Here is a 23,888-nt window from a genome sequence, read left to right on the forward strand (position 1 = left end):
CAAGGCAGTCAGGATAATGAGTGGCACCTGTTTTATTAGTACAAAATGTTTTAGTAATAAAGATATTTTAACCTTTGGTTATTTTTTAGTGTGTATATTTGTACAGAGGGAGACAGTTACAACTATTTCATTTTTAAAAAATATTTAATTACCCTTGTCCATTCCATTTTCTCCTAAAGATCTCAGGAAGAACCTCCGCAGTTAGATGAAGACTGTTTAGGCATCATTAAGAAACATAGTTTATGAAAGTTTTGATGCTATGTTAGGCTCATTTGCTTTGAGCATTTGGTCAAGGTAAATGCTATAAACATGAGAAGATGTTAGACAATTTATTCTGAACAGTTGAAATGGATATGCAAACTTTTGTTAATCTAATATTTAAATTAAGAAGTACTCTGTTACAAGAGGATATTATATACCTTAAGTTGGTAGGTCCAACTAAATTTGATCTGATCCTATACTTCAGAGATATCTAAGGTACTTTTGCATGACATGTTGCGTACCCTTCAGAAGATTATGTACTAAATAATCTACCTAGAAAATTAAACCAATAAAAATGCCATGAGTAAAAGTTATAATGCTCTAAATGCTGAAGATATCTCATGATTCTATAATTACTGAACTGTGGAGAGAATAGATGTGATATCAATTCTCAAACTTGTATTGTAGTCCTCCTGTCTCTGGGAAAAGACTTGCTGCTTCCAAAATGGGTGGTGATTAGTGAATTTTTACTGTAGTAGAGTGGAACATAAACTTTTTGAATATGCTTCTCTGTTTATTTTATGTTGCTGCATAATAAAAGCTACTAACATATTTTGATATGTTGTACACACTGAGAAATTTCTAACTGACTAGCTAAAATAGTAATAAATCAGTGGAATTCACTCTTCTAACATTTTTCAAAATTTCAGCGAGAATGGTGGAAGCGAATAAGGACTCTGAAAAAGTGATGTGAACCATAATATTTCAAATCTGCAATCTTGCCATAACTTACATTTAAGTGTCATACATTCTACTGTTAAAACCATAGATACGTTAAAAGGTTCAGTAAAAATAAAAATGCATGGAAACATACGGATAGTAAGACAAATTAGTTTTCAAATGTTTGCATATCTTCATTAGATTGTAGGTGTGTGCGTGTCACATGCACCAGTGCTGGCAAGTTTTCTCTAGCAATATCCTTAGGGGCAGCCCTACATGTCCCCTGGCTTCCTTGAGCTCCAAACTGAGTATGTAAAGAGCAGAGCCATCCCACATGTCCTTCAAACAGTAAAAATAAACTGTGGTCAGTAGTGAGAGCATTTCTGTGCTTTACAGCTTCTTTCTTCTGTGAACAAGGTTGCTTATAGTTAAATAATTTTATCTATCAGTACTCATTGCTTTGTCCTTTTTTCTTTTTCTTTTTCTTTTAGTTTTCCAGATCCTGAGGGCCTCCAGGCCCTGCCTGGTACTGGGGGAGCCTGTGCCAAGGTCCCTTGGTTTTTAAATCCTGCTTAGGCTGTCATAAGCTGATGACTGTTAGTGACATTCTCTCTTGCTCTTCAAAGTACTTGAGTCTGGTTCATGTTAAAGACAGACATCCAGTCTGCCATTGCTTCAAATCCATAATGAAGACACAGAGAGAAGAGCATCTTAGATATATTTTGATGGATGCTGCTCTTCGCACATATCAGAATCCTTCAGTTGTCATAAGGGAGCTCATCAGCCACTCCTAGGAGTGCCACCCTGGTCTTGCCAACAGACAGAGATGTAAGAGATCCCCTTCACTGGGGTGCTCCTCCTCAAGGCATAAGAACTCAGACAACTCCCAGTATCTGAAGTGTAAGAAAAAGATGACATTGGCTTCTTCAAAGTCTTTCTTACAGGACTTCTCTGCAGCAGAAGACCAGTCTGGTACTGAAGGTAGAGCATGCCTTTTAGCTTGCCACTCCATGGTACCGAGTCACAGTGACTCTCACAGGGCTGAACCATTGACCCTGCTACCTATCCCAGGACTATTGAGACTGGCTACCTCGCTGGTGATGGAAGTAGATTCATCATTGGTGATTATGGCATGGCAACCATCCATTTAGATGTTTACAGCACCAGAGGCCTAAACAGCTGTGATGAACCTATTGTATGTTTCACTAATGCCATTGTCACTGATTCAGGGTAAAGGTCCTGTACTGGCATGGTTACGTGTGTCATGCTCATCAGCACCGATATTAGGGTCTGTTATGGCCCCATGTGTCTGAGAGCCAGTACTGCATTCATCAGCCTCCTCAGTGATGTCCAGCTTCACCTCACCTCATGGCACCAGTCTCCAGGAAGGCTTTGATGCTGCCTCCTGTACTACAGTCTTGACGCAAATTCCAGTCTTGGTCTCTGAGGACTCCTTCTGGTACTGCACCAAATTGGCTTTGCTGTATTTTTATTTCTTGTCAGTCTGAAGGGGGTTCTTGAGTCTCCTGTTCTTGCTGTCACAGAAGATGCTCTGTCAAAGCACATCCAGAGACTAGGAAGCCTGGTCTGGGCACAACTGGTTCCCCTCTGATACTGTACCAGCCTCATGCCTTTAGAGCTTTAGGGAACAGTTCCAGTCTGTCTTAATGGAAGATTGTCTAGTTTCTTGATCAGCTTTTCAGGCATAAGCAATATATTTCATAGAGCAGTAGTTACAAGAAGGTGAGGAACCATCTCTTAATGGCATATTCAACCTTGGAATCTGTGAATGGTAAAATTTTCAAAGATATCTATGCTATTTAGGCTCCTTAAATTCTACTGATTTTATAACTAACTTAGATAGCTTTGGAAAATGGGACATAGACACTTTTGAAAATTTTACCCAAAATTTTTTAGAGCCTGATCCAAAGCCCAGTGATGTTAATGGAAAAGCTCCCATAAACTTCAGTAGGCAATGGATCAGACCCTCAGATTGTCAATTTCTGATCGTTCACTCTTTGTGGTTAGAGTAGATAGATATTTACAATGGGAGATAGAAAAGCAAGCAGAATGGTATTTACTACTTCTATTACTTTTTTTTAAGTTATGAGTGAATTTAGTGTTTATGAAGGACTAGCAGCCTTAACCGGACGTAGTTCAGGTACATGCTGTGCAACTGAATGAGCTGGACATCTGAGGATACAGTTGACATGTGGATCCACAGTGGTACAGAGATAACATAATCCTTCTGGTTCCTGACATAGATGGTGTGGCCAGAATCCTATCAGAAAATCCTCAGATGCCACAAAGGCTGCTGTGGGGGGCTTTGGCAGCTAATATAGTTCAGGCAGCCGTAAGAGTCTGCTTCAAACCATGTCTGAGGCTGTTCCAGTCTGTGGCTGGCAGTAGGGTTGGGAACCCCCAAATGGCTCCTTTGTGCCTCCCTCCCACCTCAGCTGAGCTCTAGACACATCTGAGAATCTGACGCTTTGAATTTGCACCCCATTAAAATGAATGCCCCTAAAATGTTTCAGTGTTTGCACAACAAAAATGACAATAGTGTTTTGATTTACAGAATAAAGAATGTCTTTGGTACTAAGAGGACTATACAAATTTTTTTTTAAAGAACAAGCTTTTAGATTCTAAACAGTACAGTGAAATGTAAACAGAAACCTCATATTTCACATGTTTCCTGTGCTCATAGAGATCTATTTTTCTCTAAAATTACCATCTACTAGTGACATCTTGCACCATGTATTGTTTTCTGATTATGCTAGTTATAAAATATTAGTTTTAAATTTAGGGAAAAAGCTTTATTCCAGGACATAGAAATATTTGTTGCCCTTATTTTAAATTATTTATATATATGAAATTAAACTGCATGATGCATATCGTCATCTGAAAAATCATTGCAATGCAATAGGAATTTTACTAGATAATTGTGTGTGATAAATGGGAAAAAAAAGAAAGAAAGAAAGAAAGAAAAGTGGCCGGGGGAGCCCCTTTTAAGTGCAGAGCCAACCCTCAGAAGAGAAGAATTTTCCTCTGATTTTATAACATAAACCTAAGAGAAACCTGTCTTACAGGTGTCTATTGTCATCCTGGCCATTTTTCACGTATGGAATATTTCTTTTCCTCACCCTTCATCTGTCTGTCTTTATAGATAACATGTTCTTTCAGGTATAGATTGTATCTTCCTGTATGTTTGGAAATTTCTTTGAACATTTCGGGTGCTTCGATAAGATAAATGGTAATATCAGTTTCTCATACACAAAATGCAAACCCACACTTTCCATGTGAATTAATTTTATCTTAAACCAACAAAACAAAAAAGAATAAAAGAGAGAGCGAGCGAGCATGCACAGCATGTATCATAGATTGGCAGCTGATTCTGCAGACAACAGAGACCTAGAAAATTAATGGAGCAGTACATAGAAGCCAAAATCATAAATTACATATCTATATAGGCCTGAGCATGAGAGTTGTATATGTGTTTCCCTATGCTAGTATTATGTTCTATTTATTACAACAAAAATTAAATTAAATACCTAAACACAATAGAGAAGCAGTTGGACCTGAACATAAAAGGTGTGTATGGAGCTATGTAACTATTTAAAAATGAAACTCAAATGATATTTCATCATTTTTTTAGATGTTCAGTTTGCTTTGCCATTGTCTTTTATTTCATTTTGCTTTATAAAGATATACTTGAAGTTCTATCTGTTTGCTGGATTTGAACCCATTAACTTCAGCAGCTTGTAGGAGATGGTGGCAGATTTTTGCCTTTTGCCCTTAGAAGAAGAAGACCACAGAGTGACATTTTGAGTTTTGTTCCAGTGTAGCAGAACGAATCTTTCTCCAAAAAAATTATCTGGGCTTGAGAGCTTTTAATTAAGATTGTGATACCCTTCTCTCTACTCTGGCTTACCTGATAATGGCAGCTGTTTTGAGCTAGCCAAGCAGTTTTGCTGTTGGCTCTGCTATCAGGATGTTATCCCAGTAATGACCTTGAATAAGACAACCCTATCATCTCACACGAAAGCTCATGCTCCAAAACGTCTGTTAGTTGATAAGGTGCCACAGGATTCTTTGCAGCTTTTACGTATCAACTCCATAACTATCATTTCCTCTCTTACCCTTCCTGCTTTCAGATGACAGAAGGTAATGAGATGTTAAACTTGCTACCTTACATAGTGAGGAAAAGTAAGGAAGTAAATAAAAAGAGTAATATTCAAATATCCAAACTTACTCAATATCAGTTCACTATAGAAAGTGGATCTGTGCAATTAAAATACCCAGTAAAATGCTGGATGCTCATTGTGCTGCATCTTATTTCTGATGAAATCTGGTTATAATTTCATATTAGATTACATTTGGCACATATGGCTTCAGTAGTAGAAAAATCATTATAAAAAAGAAAACAATTATTTGTCCCAGCTGTTTGTTCTACTCTTATCCTGTGAGGCAGTATGATCTGCCTCCTTGAGGACTGGACTAGAACTGAGGAGACTCGAGTTCTATTTCCAGCTCTATTGCAAGCCTGGTGGGTAACCTTAGGCAGGTCACTTCATATATCTGTGACTCCTTTACCCCATCTCTGCAATGGCAATAATGATACCTCTTTTGTAAAGCACTTTGAGATATATGGATGAAGTGTGCTATAGAAGAGCTAAGTATTTTGAGACTGTTATTATTAAACATTTTAGAAATCCTTAAGATTTTTAGTTCTTATTTATATTTTTAATTCTGAAGAGATCACAGAGAGAGAGTGAATGGAGGAGCACAATTGAATTCCCACATTATAGGAATGTTAGGGGAACAACGTGACTGTGTGTGTTGCATCAGTTTGTAGTGCCAAGTAGCTAACCAAGGTTAGTTGATCCTTTGAACGTCTTTCCCCCGATTCGTTAAGCTGAGAAAGTGCTGTGTCTGAGAAATCTGATATACAAGCAGCCTACATAAACCTGAAATTATTCTCTGAGATATGACAAGCTGATTTCTTCATTGCACTTTGACTCCTTGGAAAATATAAGTATGTTGGATCTAGGGTTGTCATAAATCTGAATATAGAGGAATTTAGGGTCACACCAGTGCCATGCTCAGATATTCATCTAGTGCAATTCAAGGTCATTCAACCTGATTACAAGTTAGTAAAATAATCATGGATGCTTGGGTTCATCGTTGAAGGCTCCTGGATCAATTTCTTCTTGAAGAATCTGTGAGCAAATAAACCAACCATACAGCCATAAGGATGAGGAGCTATGATTACTGACTTGCCTTGGCTATCGACATTCTCTCGATCAAGAGACTCATCTTTTTGTTTCTGACATTCATGTTTTCCACCAAAAACAGAACTCTGGAATAACAGTGAAGGAGGCTGGAGTTTCCTTGAAGGGCTAGTCTTGAAGAGGACAGAAAACTCCACCAATCTTGGGTGCTGGCATACTCGAGCACTGTAGAGAGCAGATGAGAAATGATTTGTTTTGCTTGTCAAATTTGTTCATCCAAACCAGCTGTCTTCTGAAGGAGGCTGATCAATAGAGTGCTGTGAGCCACTAGGAAGAACACCTTCCTAAAAACAACTCCTGCCTCCTCTTCAGTTATTAGGGCCACCTTCTGTAGAGTTAGGCAGGAAAGCAATAAAAACATCTGCTATCCAGTTAATTTTGACAGTATTTACTCATGATGTATGGAGGGCCCTACATGAGGGCAGGTCCCTGACATGTGGACAAAGTTGATTGCCTGCCTGGGTTTATGAAAGTCAATGACGAAGTGGTCATTTATTAATCCTTTCCTGGGCAGATGAGAGAATGAGTGCCATACCAGCAGAATGATGCTTATGTTTAATTTCTGCTCAGGAAACCATTTCTTAACATTGAAGACTTAGCCAATTGGTGACCTGTCTCCAGTCTCCTTTTTTAGGGCAGCTGATTAAGAAGATTGTCTAAATTGCTGTAGGCCCTTTAGGCAACATGTGATTTTTTTTTGAGAGATTTTCTAGACTTGCTTACTTTCTGTACAGTTCTCAGACTCCTCAGGGAATGGGCTATTAAAGGTAACACATTAATTTATTACTTTATTATTAATTTGTTATTAATTATTTATTGATTTTTATTTAAAATTATTGTTTTGACTAAATGTTGACAGGTGTCATCTTTACTGAAAATAGGGTAAAGATGATGCTTTGATTATTGTATGTTAGCATTAGTCAACAGTGCAGCTTGCATTTATTACAGATTTTTATGCATGAAATAAGAGGTGACTTTCAGTAAAAGTTGGCAAATTCTTATTTATGTTCTCATTATTTGATGTTTTGTTTATTGTATATTTTTTGCTTGTTTACATTTTGCAGGTATTAAGCTGATATAGGGAAAAATCTGTTATATATATTAAATTACTACACAGTTACATTTTAGGAATGAGAGCTAATGCAGGAGCAGAAGTTTAACTTTAATTAATTTTGTCTATTACAAGAGCAGAGGCTTAACTATAACTATTTTACAGTAAACAAAACAGCTAAATTTCCCAGGTGACTAGGGCCTTGGGTCGGTCACTTTTTTATCATGAGACTATCTGGTACTTTCGTGAATGACAAGAAGATGGTCATTGGAGCATGCAATACATTTGGTAGATTTAAGCTTTTCTAGATGAAAATTATGAGCAAGTTCCAGAGCCAAGGAACTCTCAGTGAAAATATCCTGCTAGAAGCGCATCTGTTTTATTCTAACTACATGTGTAACAGTATGGCAAAGGGGGAGAGGCAGCCAGCCCAGGTAGGCAGGACCGAGGCCAATTAGGGTCAAAAGTAAAACCTTAAACTCAACCCAGACGCTAATAGACAACCAGTACAAATCCTGAACCACTGTTGTAGTGAACTCCTGGGAAGATTCACCCTAAAGAGGCATCTATATTTTGCACTGGCTTCAGCTCTTGAATGGGGTTAAAGTGTAGCCTGATGCAGGTGTCCGGTAATTCTGCTGAATTGTCTTGCCTTTCTTAAAGCGAATAAAGTACACACTGGAGACTTTGCAGTGTGCTCAGTGTATGTACATGGAAACTTCTGCCTCTTTCCACAATAATTCTCTTAGTGGGGTTTTCATATATTTTAGGTTTACCCTCTTCTGTCACATCTAGGGGTTCTTTCATTCTTACGTTGTTTCTTCTGCCCTGTTCTCCAAGGGCCAGTTTCTGCCTACTTCCAATGACTTCAATGGGTCTATTAATGGAGAAATGTTTTGCCCACTGTTAGTAAGGATTGCAGAATCTGGTCTTAATCATCTATTTTTAATTCCATCTCAAGGTTCTTGCTTTTAACCATATATATCAGTTAGCATATCTGAATATTCATTTAAGGTTGCCTTGATTTCAGTTACTCAGCATGTTTGTCTGGATCTTTTATTAATTCCTTGAAGGAGGTTTACATCCCAATTTTCGTTGATATTTATTTCAAGCAATACTTCTCTAATGTATGCCTTTGTGGCAGGCACAATCCAGTCTTTCACCATTGTATGTTGTTTGCAGTTGGATTATTGGCCTATAGGGACCTCTGCAATGAATCAAGCTGCTTCTCTTTAACATCTTGTAAAAAAATTCTTAATTACAGAATTGCATTTCTGTGCAGGCATCTGGGATTTGGGAATCTCCAGACATTTGTTAGTTGGGTTATCAAAGTCTCCTGGGTCTCTAAGTCATTTTAAACTGGCATATGTGTAGACTGTGGCAGTGGAGCTCCATTAAAGCTTGATCTGGCAAGGTATTGAACACTCTAGATCCAAAAATGCAAGTGAGTAGTTTCTTTAAAGACTCTTAAAGCGTGTGTTTAAGTGCCTTAATTGGGTCAGGGTTAGAGTGTTCAGCACCTTTCAGGGTCAAGCCCTTCGTGGATCGTCATCTTGCCAGATTGATTTCTCTCTCCTATGTGGAATTTAATAGATTAAAAAATCCACTGAGTAGAGACGGGGGAAAAAAAGACAAAATTAGGAGAAACACAGGCCCTATTCCAACATCTTCTGGGTTTTACAGCCCTTTTTGGTTTGTTTCCCAGGTTGGAAGGATCAGGGAGACCACTGTTCCTGCCACTTTTGGACTTCAGCAGCTCAGCTAATGGATTTTTACCAACAAATGTTACTTCTTAATAACTTCTTCTGTATGTCCACAAAGAAAAAAGTCAAACAAAGTTAGGCTATGTTCCGAATGCCCCTAAACAACAGGATAAAATAGGTATTCAGCACATAGTTTTCATTCAGTTGGAGATCTGTGAAATCCAGACCTGCTATGGATCACCAGTTCCCAGTTGATGGTGTTCCCCTACCATACTTTCTACTGTTAGTGTATCACTCTCACTGAATCACTTTAAATCTTGGCTCCTGTTTATAGGGGTAGATTAAATTTCGTTTATCTCATATAATAGTACATGATTTTCTAAAATCTGAAAAAAAAATTGTATTAATGTTTGACAAAACCAGGCAGTACTGCAAGCAAAACCAATTGATCATACTCTTATAAATTGGCTCCATGCTTCTTTTGTGGATATGATGTCATCAACAGAGTACAGGTTGTACATTACACCAAGTGGGATCTGGTCTTCAAGGAAAAAAAACAAAGATCTATTTTGAAATATAAATGACCTTCTTCATCTGGTTAGCTGAGGAACAGGATATTCAGCACATTAACAGTACACAATATATAGTGCTAGATTCTGTGTTGCAGCCAACAGTTAGTACAGGAGGTACAGGTGATAAGGAAAAGGAAATGTAGCTTTGAATTCCCTTACTGCAGCCCCCTCAATGGCTGCCACATCAGCGACTCCCAGCCCATAAAGGCTTTTGGCTGCTCCTCCTCCCACCTCTGGCATGCTCCCTACTCTGGGAGTAAAGAGAGGGGACAACATAAGGCCATATATGCTGCATAGGGCTAGTCCTGCATCTGGTGAATTCTCCTCTTGGCTGTTATGGCTACTTTACAGCCCCTGTGCGTTCCTTGGACAACACACAGGGGCCAGAATTTGGTCGATTTTTAAGGTTACTTTTGAAGAGAGTGCTAGAATCATAGGCTAGCTTTAATGGGAAGCAGTCCTAAAGTGAAGTCACCTATAGCAGTTGGCAACTCCAGTTATTATAAATCCTGATTAAAAGACTCAGAAATTCTGTAGTAGTTGTTGTTGTCTACAATGTGAAATCTTTGCTTACTTCATATAAGTAAAATGGGTGTGGGGGAGGGAGGAAGGAACCCAAACTACCGAAGAGTAACTTTTTAATATGATGTGAAATATTTGTCACGGAGATTATATGTATTTCAAGTCTATCTAAAACATTTTTGACAACTCTAAAATTGTATTCACTACAAGGGTAGAAAATGGTATTATACAAAATCGTAACATCATAGCAATGTATGTTAAGAGATTATAGTTGTACTGTGAGTCATTTTGTTTCATTGTAAATGAAATTCAGTATATAGTATAGCCTTCTGAACTGTATTTTCCAGTCAAGTTATTTTTAAGGATTAAATTAAATTCATTGCAGGGTACATGCATTCATAGATTGCAACAGTTCTTATCTGTTTGAAATACACTGTGAAAAAAGTCGTGGTATAAGAAAAAGTTCAAAAGACAGTTTTCTACCTCATTGCTCCTTTTCATAACAGTCCTTATACTTCAACTGCAAAATTTTACTTGAATACAAATTGAAGTGAACCTATGTCAGAAAGGAAATAACAAAATCATACAGGGGAACTATGCTGTGCTCTTTGCAAGTGGGGGTATATGTTGTACCATTATGATTACTTAGAGATCAGGCAGAAGGTTCTGGTGTGTGAGTAACAGGTACATTTAAAGTGCTATGAATGCATAGTGGTCTATTTCCATAAATCTTTTCCGGTATGAGAGCTTTATATGCTTTTTAAGTAGCAGCCTCAGAAACGACCATATAGCTCACCCTTCAGAGGACAATAGCAACAGATAAGGAGTCCTACTGGGTTCTGGGAAGGAGGGTGTGCACAAGCCTGCCCACGGGGAAAGGACCCTCCCCAGCCTATGGGGAGGATCCAAAGAGCCTTGAAACTCAAGTAATTCCAGGGGACAGTGGGGGAAAAAAATAACAAGGATGAGTGTGAAGTTCAAAGGGTCAAAAATAGGGAACCTGAAGGGGACACAGAGCAGAGAACCCTGGACACTCCCCACTGCTCCTCAAAGGTGTCAAGGGAGTAAGTGGACATCACCCAGAGGAACTTTGCCCAGATGCGTGAACAAAGGGAGGATTAGAAATAGGCTCCACAGTCGCAGAGAACCCCCTCTGCCAACATCCTCTCCCTGGTGTTCTAGACGGCCACTTTGGCCATTGCCATCTTTCAGTAGTACCCAGCCAACTAACATCCAAGCTGTCAGATGAAACAATAGTGGGTCTGGGTTCAAGAGCTGATCTGGGTTCTGTGATATTATGTCTATGCAGTACAGGTCTGGAAGGTAAATCCACAGGGAGTGCACAGTGGCCATTGAGTCTATTAATGAGTACAGAGCCATATCTGTCCACTCACTGAAAAACTTCATGCTCTTGAAGGGCAAGTCCTCAATCATGACCTGTACCTTCCTCAGGACTGCTGATACTTGGAGCCATGATGCTCTCCACATTGTCATCAGGGTGGCCACAGATCTTGCTGTGGTCTCGGGTTCATTGTTTGGTTTGTTGTGCCATCTGGGTGATATTCCTTTATGATGTCCCTTAACACCTCCCGCTGAGAGCAATGCCTTAAATAGGAACAGAGGTATGTCAATGCTGAGTGGTTTTGAAAATCTCACTCAGAGTGCTTCTATCCATATTATAACCTGCTGATCTCAATAGGACTACTTAAATTAGTAAGAACTATATTCAGTAGTGTTTGCAAGATTGAGTCCTAAATGTGTAACCATAGGGTCACAAGCAGTAGAAATCAAGTATAAAAGAAAGTGATTTATGCAGTAAGAGAATTCATTAGTTAAACAGAAAGGAGCTTCCTGCATAAGTCCTGATTGTGGGTTTGATTTAGAAGTCTGAACCAGATTTACTGGTGACACTTAGCTGATCTTATGAGTAGTTAGAAAAATCTCTTCCCTAATTTAACCTAGGTTAGAAAAGCCCACTCAATCCATTTTCAAAATAAGGCTTTTCTTTCCTTTCATTTTGATGAAAGATGAACAAAGCTGGTGAGAACAATTTGTTCATTTCTTCTTTATGTCAAGGTACTTATTAACTTTAACCTAAGGACCTATCCAATTAGGCTTCTAAAAGATAAGTATTTAACAATTTACCAGTCACACTTCTAACAGAACTCAGTATTCATAAGTGAAAAGTTTTTGGTCTCTCCAAATAAATAAGCCCCTTTTGTTTTGGCATTCCTAAAATATGCTACATGTACTGTATACTGCCTTATTTGCATATTTAAAAACTACAACCTACACATGAGATTACACTTTATTTTAGGCAGACAAGTCATTAGAATCATATTCGCAAAAAGTATGTGAACAACTTAATTCTGTTCAGATATTTTATCACTGACTGAAAGCCATTCTGTTTCGATAACGTACATTTTTTCAAAATTAAATATTGAATTTGTTTTTTTCTGGATGCTTGCAGCTGCATTTTACTATATACTTTAGAAAAGAACTGTAATTACTCAACTGATAGTGTATCTATCATAAATCTTAGTAAAGAAAAAGCCTAGAAACCATAGGATAGAGGAATTGTGCTTTTTATTCTGTCATTTCATGTAATCAGTTATAAGTATACTATCAAAGCAGCAAAAACAACCTTTGTGTGAGAGAGTAATCTTTCTTTTCTTATTGTTGTAAATAGCATTGCTAAACAACAAAAAGGAAAATGTATCAGAAGTTTTTCATGCATAACTTCTGTAAGTTTGAGAAAATTCTTGCTAATTTATTTTTTTATTCCCTACAGAAAGGATAATCTTCTGCAAAATACATTTTTATAAACATAAATCATGTCTTTCAAGAGCTCTGAATCTGTTCTGAGTTTCCTGATATTAGATTAAAAAAATGTTTTGTAGGAGAAATAAATGAGGATTACAAAGTTATAGCAATATGTAATAAATGTTTGCCTGGAAAACAATACAACACGTCTCTTTCCACTGAAAGAAAAAAATTAATGTGTTACAACATTTTGCTAGCTGTTCAAATAGATGAGTCATCAGACCTCAGGCGCGCGCGCGCGCACACACACACACACACACTTTCTAGAGTGATATGGAATTAAGGAAAATAAATAACCATTGGGCAAGAGGAAAGTCACCTCATGGATTTAAAAATGGAGTCTGTGATAGAAAACAAAGAGTAAGAGCATATGGCTGCGCCTCATAATAGAGATTAACAATGGGTTGCCCCAAGGCTGGTGCTGGAAACAGTGTTATATGACATACTAACGATTTTGAAGAAGTAAACTGATAATGAGATGGTATAACTTTGATGATGATACAAAACTGTTGTGGGTCACAAGAACTATATGGGATCATTAGACAATCAAGATGAATCATGAAAGGTGATGAAATTTATCTTTGGATAAGTAAGGTATTACATGGATAAACAACAGACAAAACTTCTCATATACAATGATGAGCTGGAAAATGCCTTTGAAATCATCATTAATATCTCAGTGAAGATATCTGCCCAGGTATTAGCAGCAGCTTTATAGAGCAACTGGTGTACTTTGATGCATTAAAAGCTTGATGCAAAATAATACAGAATATGTTATAGTGACATCAATTCAACAATAACTCATTGAAATGGCAAGATATGGTTAAGAGTTAAAATCTCCAAAGAAGTTACAACAAAGATTATTACAGATGTACTTGGATATGGCAAGACATTGCAAAATCTTGATTATTTAGTCTCAGAAGTAGCTTATTAACAGAAGGCTTGAATGGTAACTGACTCAATGGACCAATGATTTAATCTGAAACTGCAACTCTTTTGTTACTAACCTGTAGCTGAACCAGTCTGACATTCAACATTTTCTACTTGTGGAAGTATGGTTAATTTTCTAATGGGTTACTGCATAAAACATAATGAACCATATTTGTCCAAGGTGCACCTCCATCAATAGTCAATGGAGCTACATCAAAGATGAATTTGGCTCAATAGGCTGTTAGAAATATAAACAGCCAGGCATGGTTCTGCCTATGCTACACTCCTAGGCTCTCCCCCTTCCCACCCACACAGCAGGTCCAATACCCCTGTGCGGTGGCCCCAGCTCAAGCTGGGGCTGTGCCACCCACCCTCCCAGCGCTCTGGGGCTGGGGAGGCTGGGGCCAGGCTCACACATTTAAATTGGTAAAAAATCTTTCCCTTGTCGCAACCCTAAACCTATGCTCAAACATGTTGTCTGTATGGCCAATTGTTGGTCAAGGGGTCACATTGGTGCCGTGTGCAATACGGTGGTGCTGTGTGCTACCCTATGGTGCTGTGTGCAACATTATAGTGCCATGTGCCTATTCTCGAACCTTCTATCTGGTCAATAGTGGGTCAAGTTAGTGCCATGTACAAAAGAGTAGGGTGTCGTGTGCAAAAAGTAGTGTGCTGGGTGGAGATCCTGTTTACGTAGAGGGCACCAGCTCGGAACCTGGAAGGCGAAGGAGCTAGGGACCAATCAGACGCTGACACGTGTAAGAGTCTTCAAATAAAACTATGTCTTGTGCCAAAAACGGCAGGAGTATCTGCGAGTTAGCTGAAAGGCCTGATCACCCTTTCAGCTAGGGTCATTTTGGTTTTTGGATTATTTCCCATCAATTCGTCATGCTTTCGGTTTCTGTACTGCCTATGTGCATTTTAATTTCTGTAAACACTCTGTTTGCTTAGCCTCTTCCCTTTTTTCCCTTCCCTTACTTGGTGCAAAGTTGTGTATACAGTATATGAGAGCCAGCTTGTTGTATGTATTGCTATTGTGGTTGGTTGGTGTATTTTACGATATTCGGTTAATACGCGAACAGTTTACTTAGTTTTGTGTATCTGCTCTGGTTTTGAGTAGTTGATAATAAATCGTTTGGTTTTTTGTTATTGGGTGTAAATAGACTGTTTCAAGTTGTGTATGGTTTTATTCTGATAGTATTTCTAGTTGATAAAGTACCCTTTCCTGGCCCAAGTTGTAACTTATCCCCATTAATAAACAGCCACGTGGTTTGAAATTTCAGTCTGTCACGTTCTGATTTTCCTCTCTCAATCAAACACTTACTTGAACCTGCATTGGTCTCGGACATCCCTTTGTATGTTTTGTTGCTCTCCAGAGAGAGGAGACGCAGAGCAGGAAGCTTTAAGCCAGGTATGAAAAACCATCAGATCATACCTAGAGATTGCTTATCTGAAACCTCAGTTATATAAGTCAGTCAGGGAAGGTCTAGGAAGACGCATTTAGGGTTATTTCTTTTATTTCTTATTGGCTTGTGGACTCCTCTGTGCTAACCCCAGGTGCTTTTGTTTTGCTTGTAACGGTTAAGCTGAACCTCAGGATAGCTATCTTGAGGCGAAATTTTTGTAATTGATTTTTTTTTGATCTAGCAAAAAGCCTAAATTCCAGATGTATGTTCATTCGTTCTTTCTTTCTTATAAAATTAACCTTTTTTAAGAACAAGACTGGATTTTTGTGTCCCTAAGAGGTTTGTGCATATGTTGTTTAATTAGCTGGTGGTAACAGCTGATCTTCTTTGTTTTTCTTTTTCAGCTCTTCCCCGGAGAGTGTGTATGTGTCTGTGAAAGGGCTTGAGGGTACCCCACAGGAAGGAGTTCCCATGTGTGCGTTTCTGGGTTCTCAAAAGGGTATCTTTTGCATTTGGGTGGTGACAGCATCTACCCATCCAAGGTCGAGAGAAGCTGTAACCTTGGGAGTTCAATACAAGCCTGGAGTGGCCAGTATTAAGTTTTAGAATCCTTGCGGGCCCCACCTTCCGCACTCAACAAGCCGGGAATCAGCCTTGACAGTTACCTTCTTCAATCTGTCTCAAGCATGTTCACCCCATAAAACTCTCCAGATTGATATGCTTTTTTGCTTTCCCATTTGCTAACAACCTTCTGACTTCCCAAAAGAAAAACTGCTTGTATTTGATATCTACACCCTTTGCCCTGAGCTGTTTTTTCCTCACCAGAAAACACACTTTTGTCACGTAAGCTTCCCATAGTACATGGATGAACTATAGACCATTAAAAGCACAAGTTATCTTGAAAAATAATGAATGGCACATGTTCTGTCTCCATTCTCAGTGCATGAAGTCCTCAATGTTCTAAGGCTTTTTATCAACATTTTCTTCCTTTCTAACAGTGCTGGCAGTCTTTGCGTTTTTTTTCCCTCAGATCCACCTCCTTTATGATACTTAGCATTTTTCTCTTCAGAGTGAATTGAAACATTTAATTAATTATTTAGAAAATCACCTCCTTCCTTCACCTTCTTCTCAGCTCCTGGTTTTTATCCTCTCTAACATTCTCTCTTTCTGACTGTTGCCCCATGTCATTAGATTTAGTTTCTGACCCTCTGCCCTTTCCACTTCTAGCTTGATAATGCTAATTCTTGTTATTTACCGTATATACTCGTTCATAAGCCGAATATTTTTGGTAAAAATTCATGCATCAAAGAGCGGGGGTCAGCTTATAAACGGGTCTACATCAAAATTTGATGGTTTTAAACTCTATGGACTCATTGAATTGAATATCTAATACATTGTCATTCTGTTTACCTGGAATGTCTGCAGGCATGCAGCCCCTCAGCTCCCTGTGGCTGCGGTTCACTGTTCCCAGCCAATGGGAGTGCGGGAAGTGGCACCACTTCCCGCAGTTTCCATTGGCTGGGAACAGCGAACCACGGCCGCAGAGCTGAGAGACTCCATGTCTGCAGATGCTCCTGGTAAACAAAATGTCCCAACCCGCCAGCGGCTTACCCTGACAGGCCGGGAGCCAAAGTTTGCCAACCCATTTATTGATGTCAATACTGCAGCGTTTTAAAATTGCAAAGGCTTTGTTTAGTGGACTAGATTGGCTTGAAAGGAATACTAAAAGAGCAGTGCAGCAGATCTGCACAACATTTGACCCATGTATTTCACAAAATGCTATGCCTTACAAGCCAATCAGAAAAATACAGTAAACGATAGTACGATAGCACTGATGTCAGTCCACTACGGTGTAATTTGATCTCTTCATGCATTTCTACCAATGGACCTTATAAGTCTCGAGACAATATGAAAATATAATGTACAGAATTGATGGAATCTCTAATAAACTTGAAATAGCCTGTAATCCCCACAGATATGCCAATCTACAGGGCTGCTTTGAAATAAAAAAGAACAATAATAATTTGACAGTGATAAAGCAGGTGACATTCCTATATAAATTCCTACAAAATCTATAACTACAATAAATACTAGCATGATTATTATTAAAATGAACAATGATAAAATCAAAAGAAAAAGGTTTGCTTATCACTCAGCATTCAAACTTAAAGTTGCTGAATATGCAGAAGCAAACAATAATTGTGCCGCTGCTCATTAATTCTGTGTCAATGAGAAGCAAGTAAGAGAATGGCAAAAAAGTAAAACAGTGAAAGATATGCCAAGAAGCAAGAAAAATGTCCAATGAGGTGTGCATCGTGTCCTGAGCTGGAGAAAGATCTCAATAATTGGGTTGTTGAATGTCAACAAAATGGGTACATTGTCACTAGAACTGCAATTCGTCTGCGTGCTCTGCAAATGTCAAAAGACGGCAAATACACGTCAGTAAATCCATCAGTGTTTGTCGCATCAGCGGGTTGGTGTACTCGCTTCATGAACCATCATGGTCTCTGTCTTCATCAGCTTCCGAGAGATCTGGAAGAAAAAATTGAATCCCATTGTCTGGGAACAGGCAAACTGCAGCCACTGGGAATTGAGGGGCTTTGTGCCTGTGAATGCTCCAGGTAAACAAAATGTCCAGACCCGCTAGTGGCTTACTCTAACGGGCCAGGAGCCAAAGTTTGCCAACCGCTGAAATATAGGGTTGGCTTATGAAAGAGTCATACAGTTTTTTTTGCTGTTTTTACCTATCCATCTTGGGAGGGTCGGCTTGTAAATGAACTCTCATTTTTATGTTCATAATACTCAAATATATAAACTTTTGATATCTTAGTTTCCTCCTTCCTGTACATTTACTTTGCATTCCTTTACTAAGTAAACATATGGGGCCTCATTCTCCACTGTGTTACTGTAGTTTTATGTCATGGTGTCTCCATTGTCACTCCAGTGGCATTCCATCAGTGTAGAAATAGTGGAAAGCAGAGGCGAATCAGTCTCTCTTGGTTTTGTCTCAGTTAAATGTCTCAAAACCAGAAGTGATTCTCTTAGACAGAGAGATCACTCTCAAACACAGTTCTGCCTCTTCTGCCATCTCCCTCAGACCTTATATTAACTTCCTCTGTGCATAACCTTCATGTCATGTTTGACACTGAACTCTCCTCAAACGCTTTTTGTTTGGAAATCTGCGTATCATTACTTTTGTGATACTGCCCATGTAAAAAACTGCCTTGCCTCAACCCCCTTTGAAATCCTCTTTTGTACTTAATCTTTTAAAATTGCAACTCTTGACTCTGTAGGGCTTCCCCAAATCCTCACTTTCCAGACTCCAGCGTGTACTGAAAGCTAATGACTGAGTTTTTCACATGGATAAAGGAAGGCAACCACATCCTCCCCAGTATAAAAGAACTCCACCAGACATAATTTCATTTTAGGATCTTGTTCTTAATTGCCCTCCTTTTCCAGCCTGTTTCACTGACTTTGGACTTTATTCTTCTCTCATTTAAACATTTATAAATCCATGGGCATCAGTGGAGTTATACCAGTGTAAACTTTGTGAGATCAGAATCAGATCCCTTGTCTGTCTACTACCATGTGCACTGCTTCTGCATATCTTGAACTGGCTCTCTTCCCGTCACTCCATACAGCCTTGGTATGTGGCTGCCACTGCACTGCAGCCTGTGTAGCCTAGAATAGCCTTCCTGTCATAGCTTTGTGTCATCTGCAAATCTGATCAGTGTGCTCTTTATTCCTACATCCAGACGATTAATAAAGATATTAAATAAGACCAGACCCAGAACAGATCCCTGTCCACCTAATTCACTCTCCATCTCATTAAAAATTGCAGCTGAAAACATTGCTTTTCATCTTGTCCTATACCTCTTGTATTCTTTCTCTCTCTGCTATTATTGTTTAACTTTGCAGTTGCAACATTTAAAATAACTCTGAAAAGCTTTTTAAATAAAGAAACTGTACTAAAGAAAAGTATTGTATTTGTTTATAATATAATGTTTATTAATATATTATAGAATCTTTTGGCTTGAAAATTCTGTATTGCTACAGGTAGATAACGCTGTGTCTATGGGTAGTTGGGTTATACATGCTGTTACATATGCTTGCTTACATTAATGATGGAATCATTTCAAAGTCAGTGCTAGAAGTAACATCAAAATATGTTTGCATTGTTAGATCAAGTAAGGACATCGTTGAAAGTGCAGCTTTACTTCCCACAATCAAATGATTATTGCAGGGAGGTTCAATATTGTCTGTAGTCTGAGAAAACAAGATGGCATATTTTCTGAGAAGAATTTAAATGTGAGATCAAAGCTAGTGAAACAAAGAATACAAGGATGTATATAAGTGATTTTTACTTTTTTGATAGAAATAACATTGACGTTATGGAATATATTAAAAAGAAAAGTAATAGACCGAGTTATCAAAATATGCATTTATAATGTATTGAGAGTGTGCATAATCTTTCTGAAGGCAGAAGAAATAGTTCACTTTGTGAAAATTGGAAAAAGATGTATGTTGTATAGGCATTAGAGATAGAAGAACTCTAAGAAAATTTGATTTTGCAAAACTAAAAAACTTTAGACAAGTTCTTAAGATCTTGCAATAGTTTTTCAACTTTTTGATTTTTTTCATAAATATTTAATATTATGTGCCCTCTGATATCATGGATAGTTTCACGTTGGGTCTCTGCATCTATTGCCTTAAATTTGCAAAGGATATTTAGAATGCAATTACATATTTGATACACTTATTGGGATGTAATATGATGTAATTGGCTCATTGGGATTTGATAACTCTAAAGCTCCAATACAGTTACACATGGATACTGAAAAATTTATAGTACATTATCACTGTAAATGTATGTTATTGTGGTTATGTGAAATACGAAAAATCTGTGGAATAAGGGAGATTGCCAACTTTTAAAAGGACACTGTAGAGCAATTCTTTATTCTTTTTCCCTCTAAATTTACATGATTCATAGATTTGGAAGGCCAGAAGGGACCAACTGTGACTATCTCGTCTGCTCCCCTATATTAAACAGGCCCTAGGATTTCCCTGAACTAATTTCTGCTTCAGTTCCTAGAACTGGTTGAACTCTAGAGCATATTTTATAGAAAAACATGCAATGTTGATTTTAAAATTTCCAGTGATAGAGAATCCACCACAACCTTTGTAGATTGTTCTGGTGGTTAATTATCCCTCAAATTTTTAAAAAATGTACTGTATTACTAGTCTGAATTTGTCTAGCTTCAACTTTCAGCTTTTGGATCTTGTTATGCCTTTGTCTGGTAGATTAAAAAGCCCTTTATTATCAAATTTCTATTTTCTGTTTGGGTATTTATAGGTTGTAATCAAATCACTACTTAATCTTTTCTCTTTTATAAACTAAATAAATTGAGCTGTCTGCATCTTCCACTCCAAGGCATGTTTTCTAATCCTTCTATATTTCTTGTATCTCTTCTTTGAACCCTCCACAATTTTTCAACATTCTTTTTGAATTGTGGATACCAGAACTGGACACTGTATTCCATTAATGTCACACCAGTGTCAGATAAGAGAGGTAGTATATCTTTGCTAATCCTACTTCATATTCCCCTCTTTTTGCATTGAAGGGTCACATTAGTTCTTCTATCCACAGCATCGAGAGCTCATGTTCAGCTTATTGTCCACCATTCCCCGACCCCCAAGTCTTGCAGAATGACTGAGTCATACATTCTCTACATTCTTTGTTCTTAGATATATAATTATACATTTGACCCTATTAAAATATGGATTGTTTAACTGTGCTCAGCTTACTAAGCAATCCAGATCACTCTCTGTCAGTGACCTCTCCTCTTAATTATTTGCTGCTCCCACAATGTTTCTGTCATCTGCAAACTTTATCAGTAATTTTGTGTTTTCTTCTAGGTCATTGATAAAAGTTTTAAATAGTGTAGTATTGGAACTAATCCCTTGTGATACCGCACCAGCAACAGACCCACTTGAATGATGATTCCTTCTTTACAATTACACTTTGAGACCTGTCAGTTAGGCTGTTTTTAATCTGTATATGGTGAGCCATGTTGATTTTATATCATTTTCATTTTTTAATCAAAAAATTGTGCGGTACCAAATCAAATGGCTTACAGAAGTGTAAGTACAGCACAATGTCATTATTACCTTTATCAACCAAATCTGTAAGCTCTTCCTCTGACAAAAAGAAAAAAAAATCTAGTTAGTTTTACAGGCTCTATTTTCCATAAACCTCTGTTGATTGTCATTAAGTATTTTACATCCCTTAATGCTTTGTTAATAGAGTTCTATATTAGCTGCTATTGTGCCTGGGATTGAAGTCAGACCTATGATTATTTCTATCATCCTGTTTACCCTTTTTAAATATTGGCACAACATTAACTTCCTTTCCATCCTCTGGAACTTCCCCTGTTTTCCAAGACTTATTGAAAATCAACATTAATGGGCCAGCGAACTCATTGACTAACTCTTTTAAAACTTATATATTTTAAAAGAAGGAAATTAACCAGACCTGCTGATTAAGATGTCTGACTTTGGTTGTTGCTATGTAATATCCTCCTTAGTTACTGTTGGAAAGTATTTAAACTTCATCATCATACCGTGTGTATATATCATTTGGCTTTTCCCCCAAATACAGAACAGAAATATTTACTGAACACTTTTGCCTCTTGTATGTTGTTATTGACTGTTCGATCATTTCCATTTAGTAATGGACCAATTCAATTGTTTGGGTTCCTTCTGTTTCTGAGACTTAAAAAAATCCTTATTATTATCCTTAACTCTGCAGGCCATAGGTGTCTCGTTGTGTCTTTTCTAGCTTCTAGTTTTTATTCATTGTGTATATCTAGTTTATAATCATGTGTATACATACACACACACACGTTATGGCAAGGCACCTTCTCAGTCTCCCCAGCCTCCGCTGCTTTTAGCCGTGGTGAGACAGGCTTGGGTAATATGGTCCCCCTTAGGATACAGGGGAAGTCTGTTCCTTCTCTCCACTCATCCTTTTTAGCATATTTTTCTTCCTTGTGGGAGAGAATATTGCCTCTCCTCCTGGTGAGGGTCCCTGTCTTAGTTGGAATCAGCTGATTCTAATTAACCTCAGGAGCTCCCGCTCAGCTGATTCTAATTGATACTTTGGTAGCCCCTTCTCAGGTGAACCTGACTGATCCATAGTTATCCCTCAGTTGATAGGGAGGAGGGCCTTTTAACCCTCTGAGACTGATTTCTACACACACACACACACACACACACACACACACACACACACACACACACACACACACACACACACACACACACACACACACACACACACACACACACACACACAGAGACAGAGCCATATATTGCTGCTTTCACTTTCCCACTCAGGCAGGCTGTTGTTTTTTTTAAACCAGTAAAGACTTTTTTTTTCTTGATTTGTGTCTTTAAGGGCATCCACTTAAATATTCTTAATCATTTCCCAATTATTCACAATTTTCCTGTTTTAAACTCTTTCTGCCAGCTGATTTGGCTCATAATTGTTTTCAGCTTTGTAAAACTGGTCCTTTTAAAGCACCAAGTATATATATTACTAGTTGAGACTTCATTCTGTTTACCCATAACAAATGTAATGAAGTTATGATCACTTGCATGTAAGCAACCACTAATTTTTTATTTGGTGATGAGTTCCTTTTTATCTGTCAGGATGGTGTCCTAAGATACAATTCCTCAGTCTTAGATGCAACACTTTTTGAGCTATGAAATTGTCACTTATAATTTTTGGAAATTCCAAGGACATTTCAATATTGGAAGCATGTGACTTTAATGAGATGCTTCAAAAGTAGATGCTTGCTTGCTTAATTAGCTCCTAAAGTTTAGTGGAAGTAAAAAAAAAACAAAACACCCCTCCCCCCCAAAGTCTAAATACCATAAGAATGGAAATATACAAAATATAATACTGTTGTAGAGAGTGAAGCAACGTAATAAAATGTAAAGGTTAATTACTTTGCTGTGTTTTAAGATAAATGAAAGTTGTTAAGTGATAATCAGCAATGGCTATCACTTCAGTTACAAAGAGCCTCTTTGGTATTATTAATGACACAAACTACTCCAAAGCAATAATTCAGCATTATTGACGAGTACAGGTTAGAAGATCTCTTGACACAGTGTCCTGAAAAGAGTTATGCTTAAAAACAAAATTAAATGTAATCCTTAACTCTTTTTAAATCTGAATTGTCTTCATCGGTAAGGTCCCAATCCTGCAAAGACTTACTCACATGCTTAAATTTATGCACACCAACTAGTAGTAGAAATTAAAATGAAGGTACATCTAGTACAAATATTCTGCAGAAATAAGACTTCCCCCTCACTCGGCACTTTTAGTGTGGGTGACTTTCCATGACCCTCTACTTTGGTCAGTATCATGGAGGAGCATCAAAATGAACAAAATTAGGCATAAATGGGCCATAGATGTACAAACTATTTTTTTTCCTTTATAGCCAATGAGCTGGAACAGTTAGGAATGACATTCTCTTAGTATACAGCATTATTATGCATTGTAATAAACAGATTTCTATTGTGTGACATTGATACTGTAACTTATCATCTTGCTCTTTAAGCATAATAGCGAAAAATGCCTATGATGATTGGAAAAAAACTTTTAAGAT

At 37.9% G+C, this 23,888-nt stretch overlaps 1 protein-coding gene across 9 annotated transcripts in view; it reads left to right on the forward strand.

Moving 5' to 3' along the window:
* STPG2 (sperm tail PG-rich repeat containing 2) overlaps nt 1-23,888 on the forward strand; it is a 422,300-nt gene that overhangs the window by 187,527 nt on the left and 210,885 nt on the right. The window contains exon 12 of one of the 9 annotated variants that reach the window (XM_030564767.1): nt 1,413-1,493. The exons of the other annotated variants lie outside the window; for them this stretch is intronic. Coding sequence (XP_030420627.1) covers nt 1,413-1,486 — 74 coding nt within the window. The 3' untranslated portion in view covers nt 1,487-1,493. Of the gene's footprint in view, nt 1-1,412; nt 1,494-23,888 lie in introns of those variants that run through there. 9 annotated transcript variants of the gene reach the window in all.

The sequence above is a fragment of the Gopherus evgoodei genome, chromosome 5, assembly GCF_007399415.2.
Source record: "Gopherus evgoodei ecotype Sinaloan lineage chromosome 5, rGopEvg1_v1.p, whole genome shotgun sequence".
Classification (NCBI taxonomy): domain Eukaryota; kingdom Metazoa; phylum Chordata; order Testudines; family Testudinidae; genus Gopherus; species Gopherus evgoodei.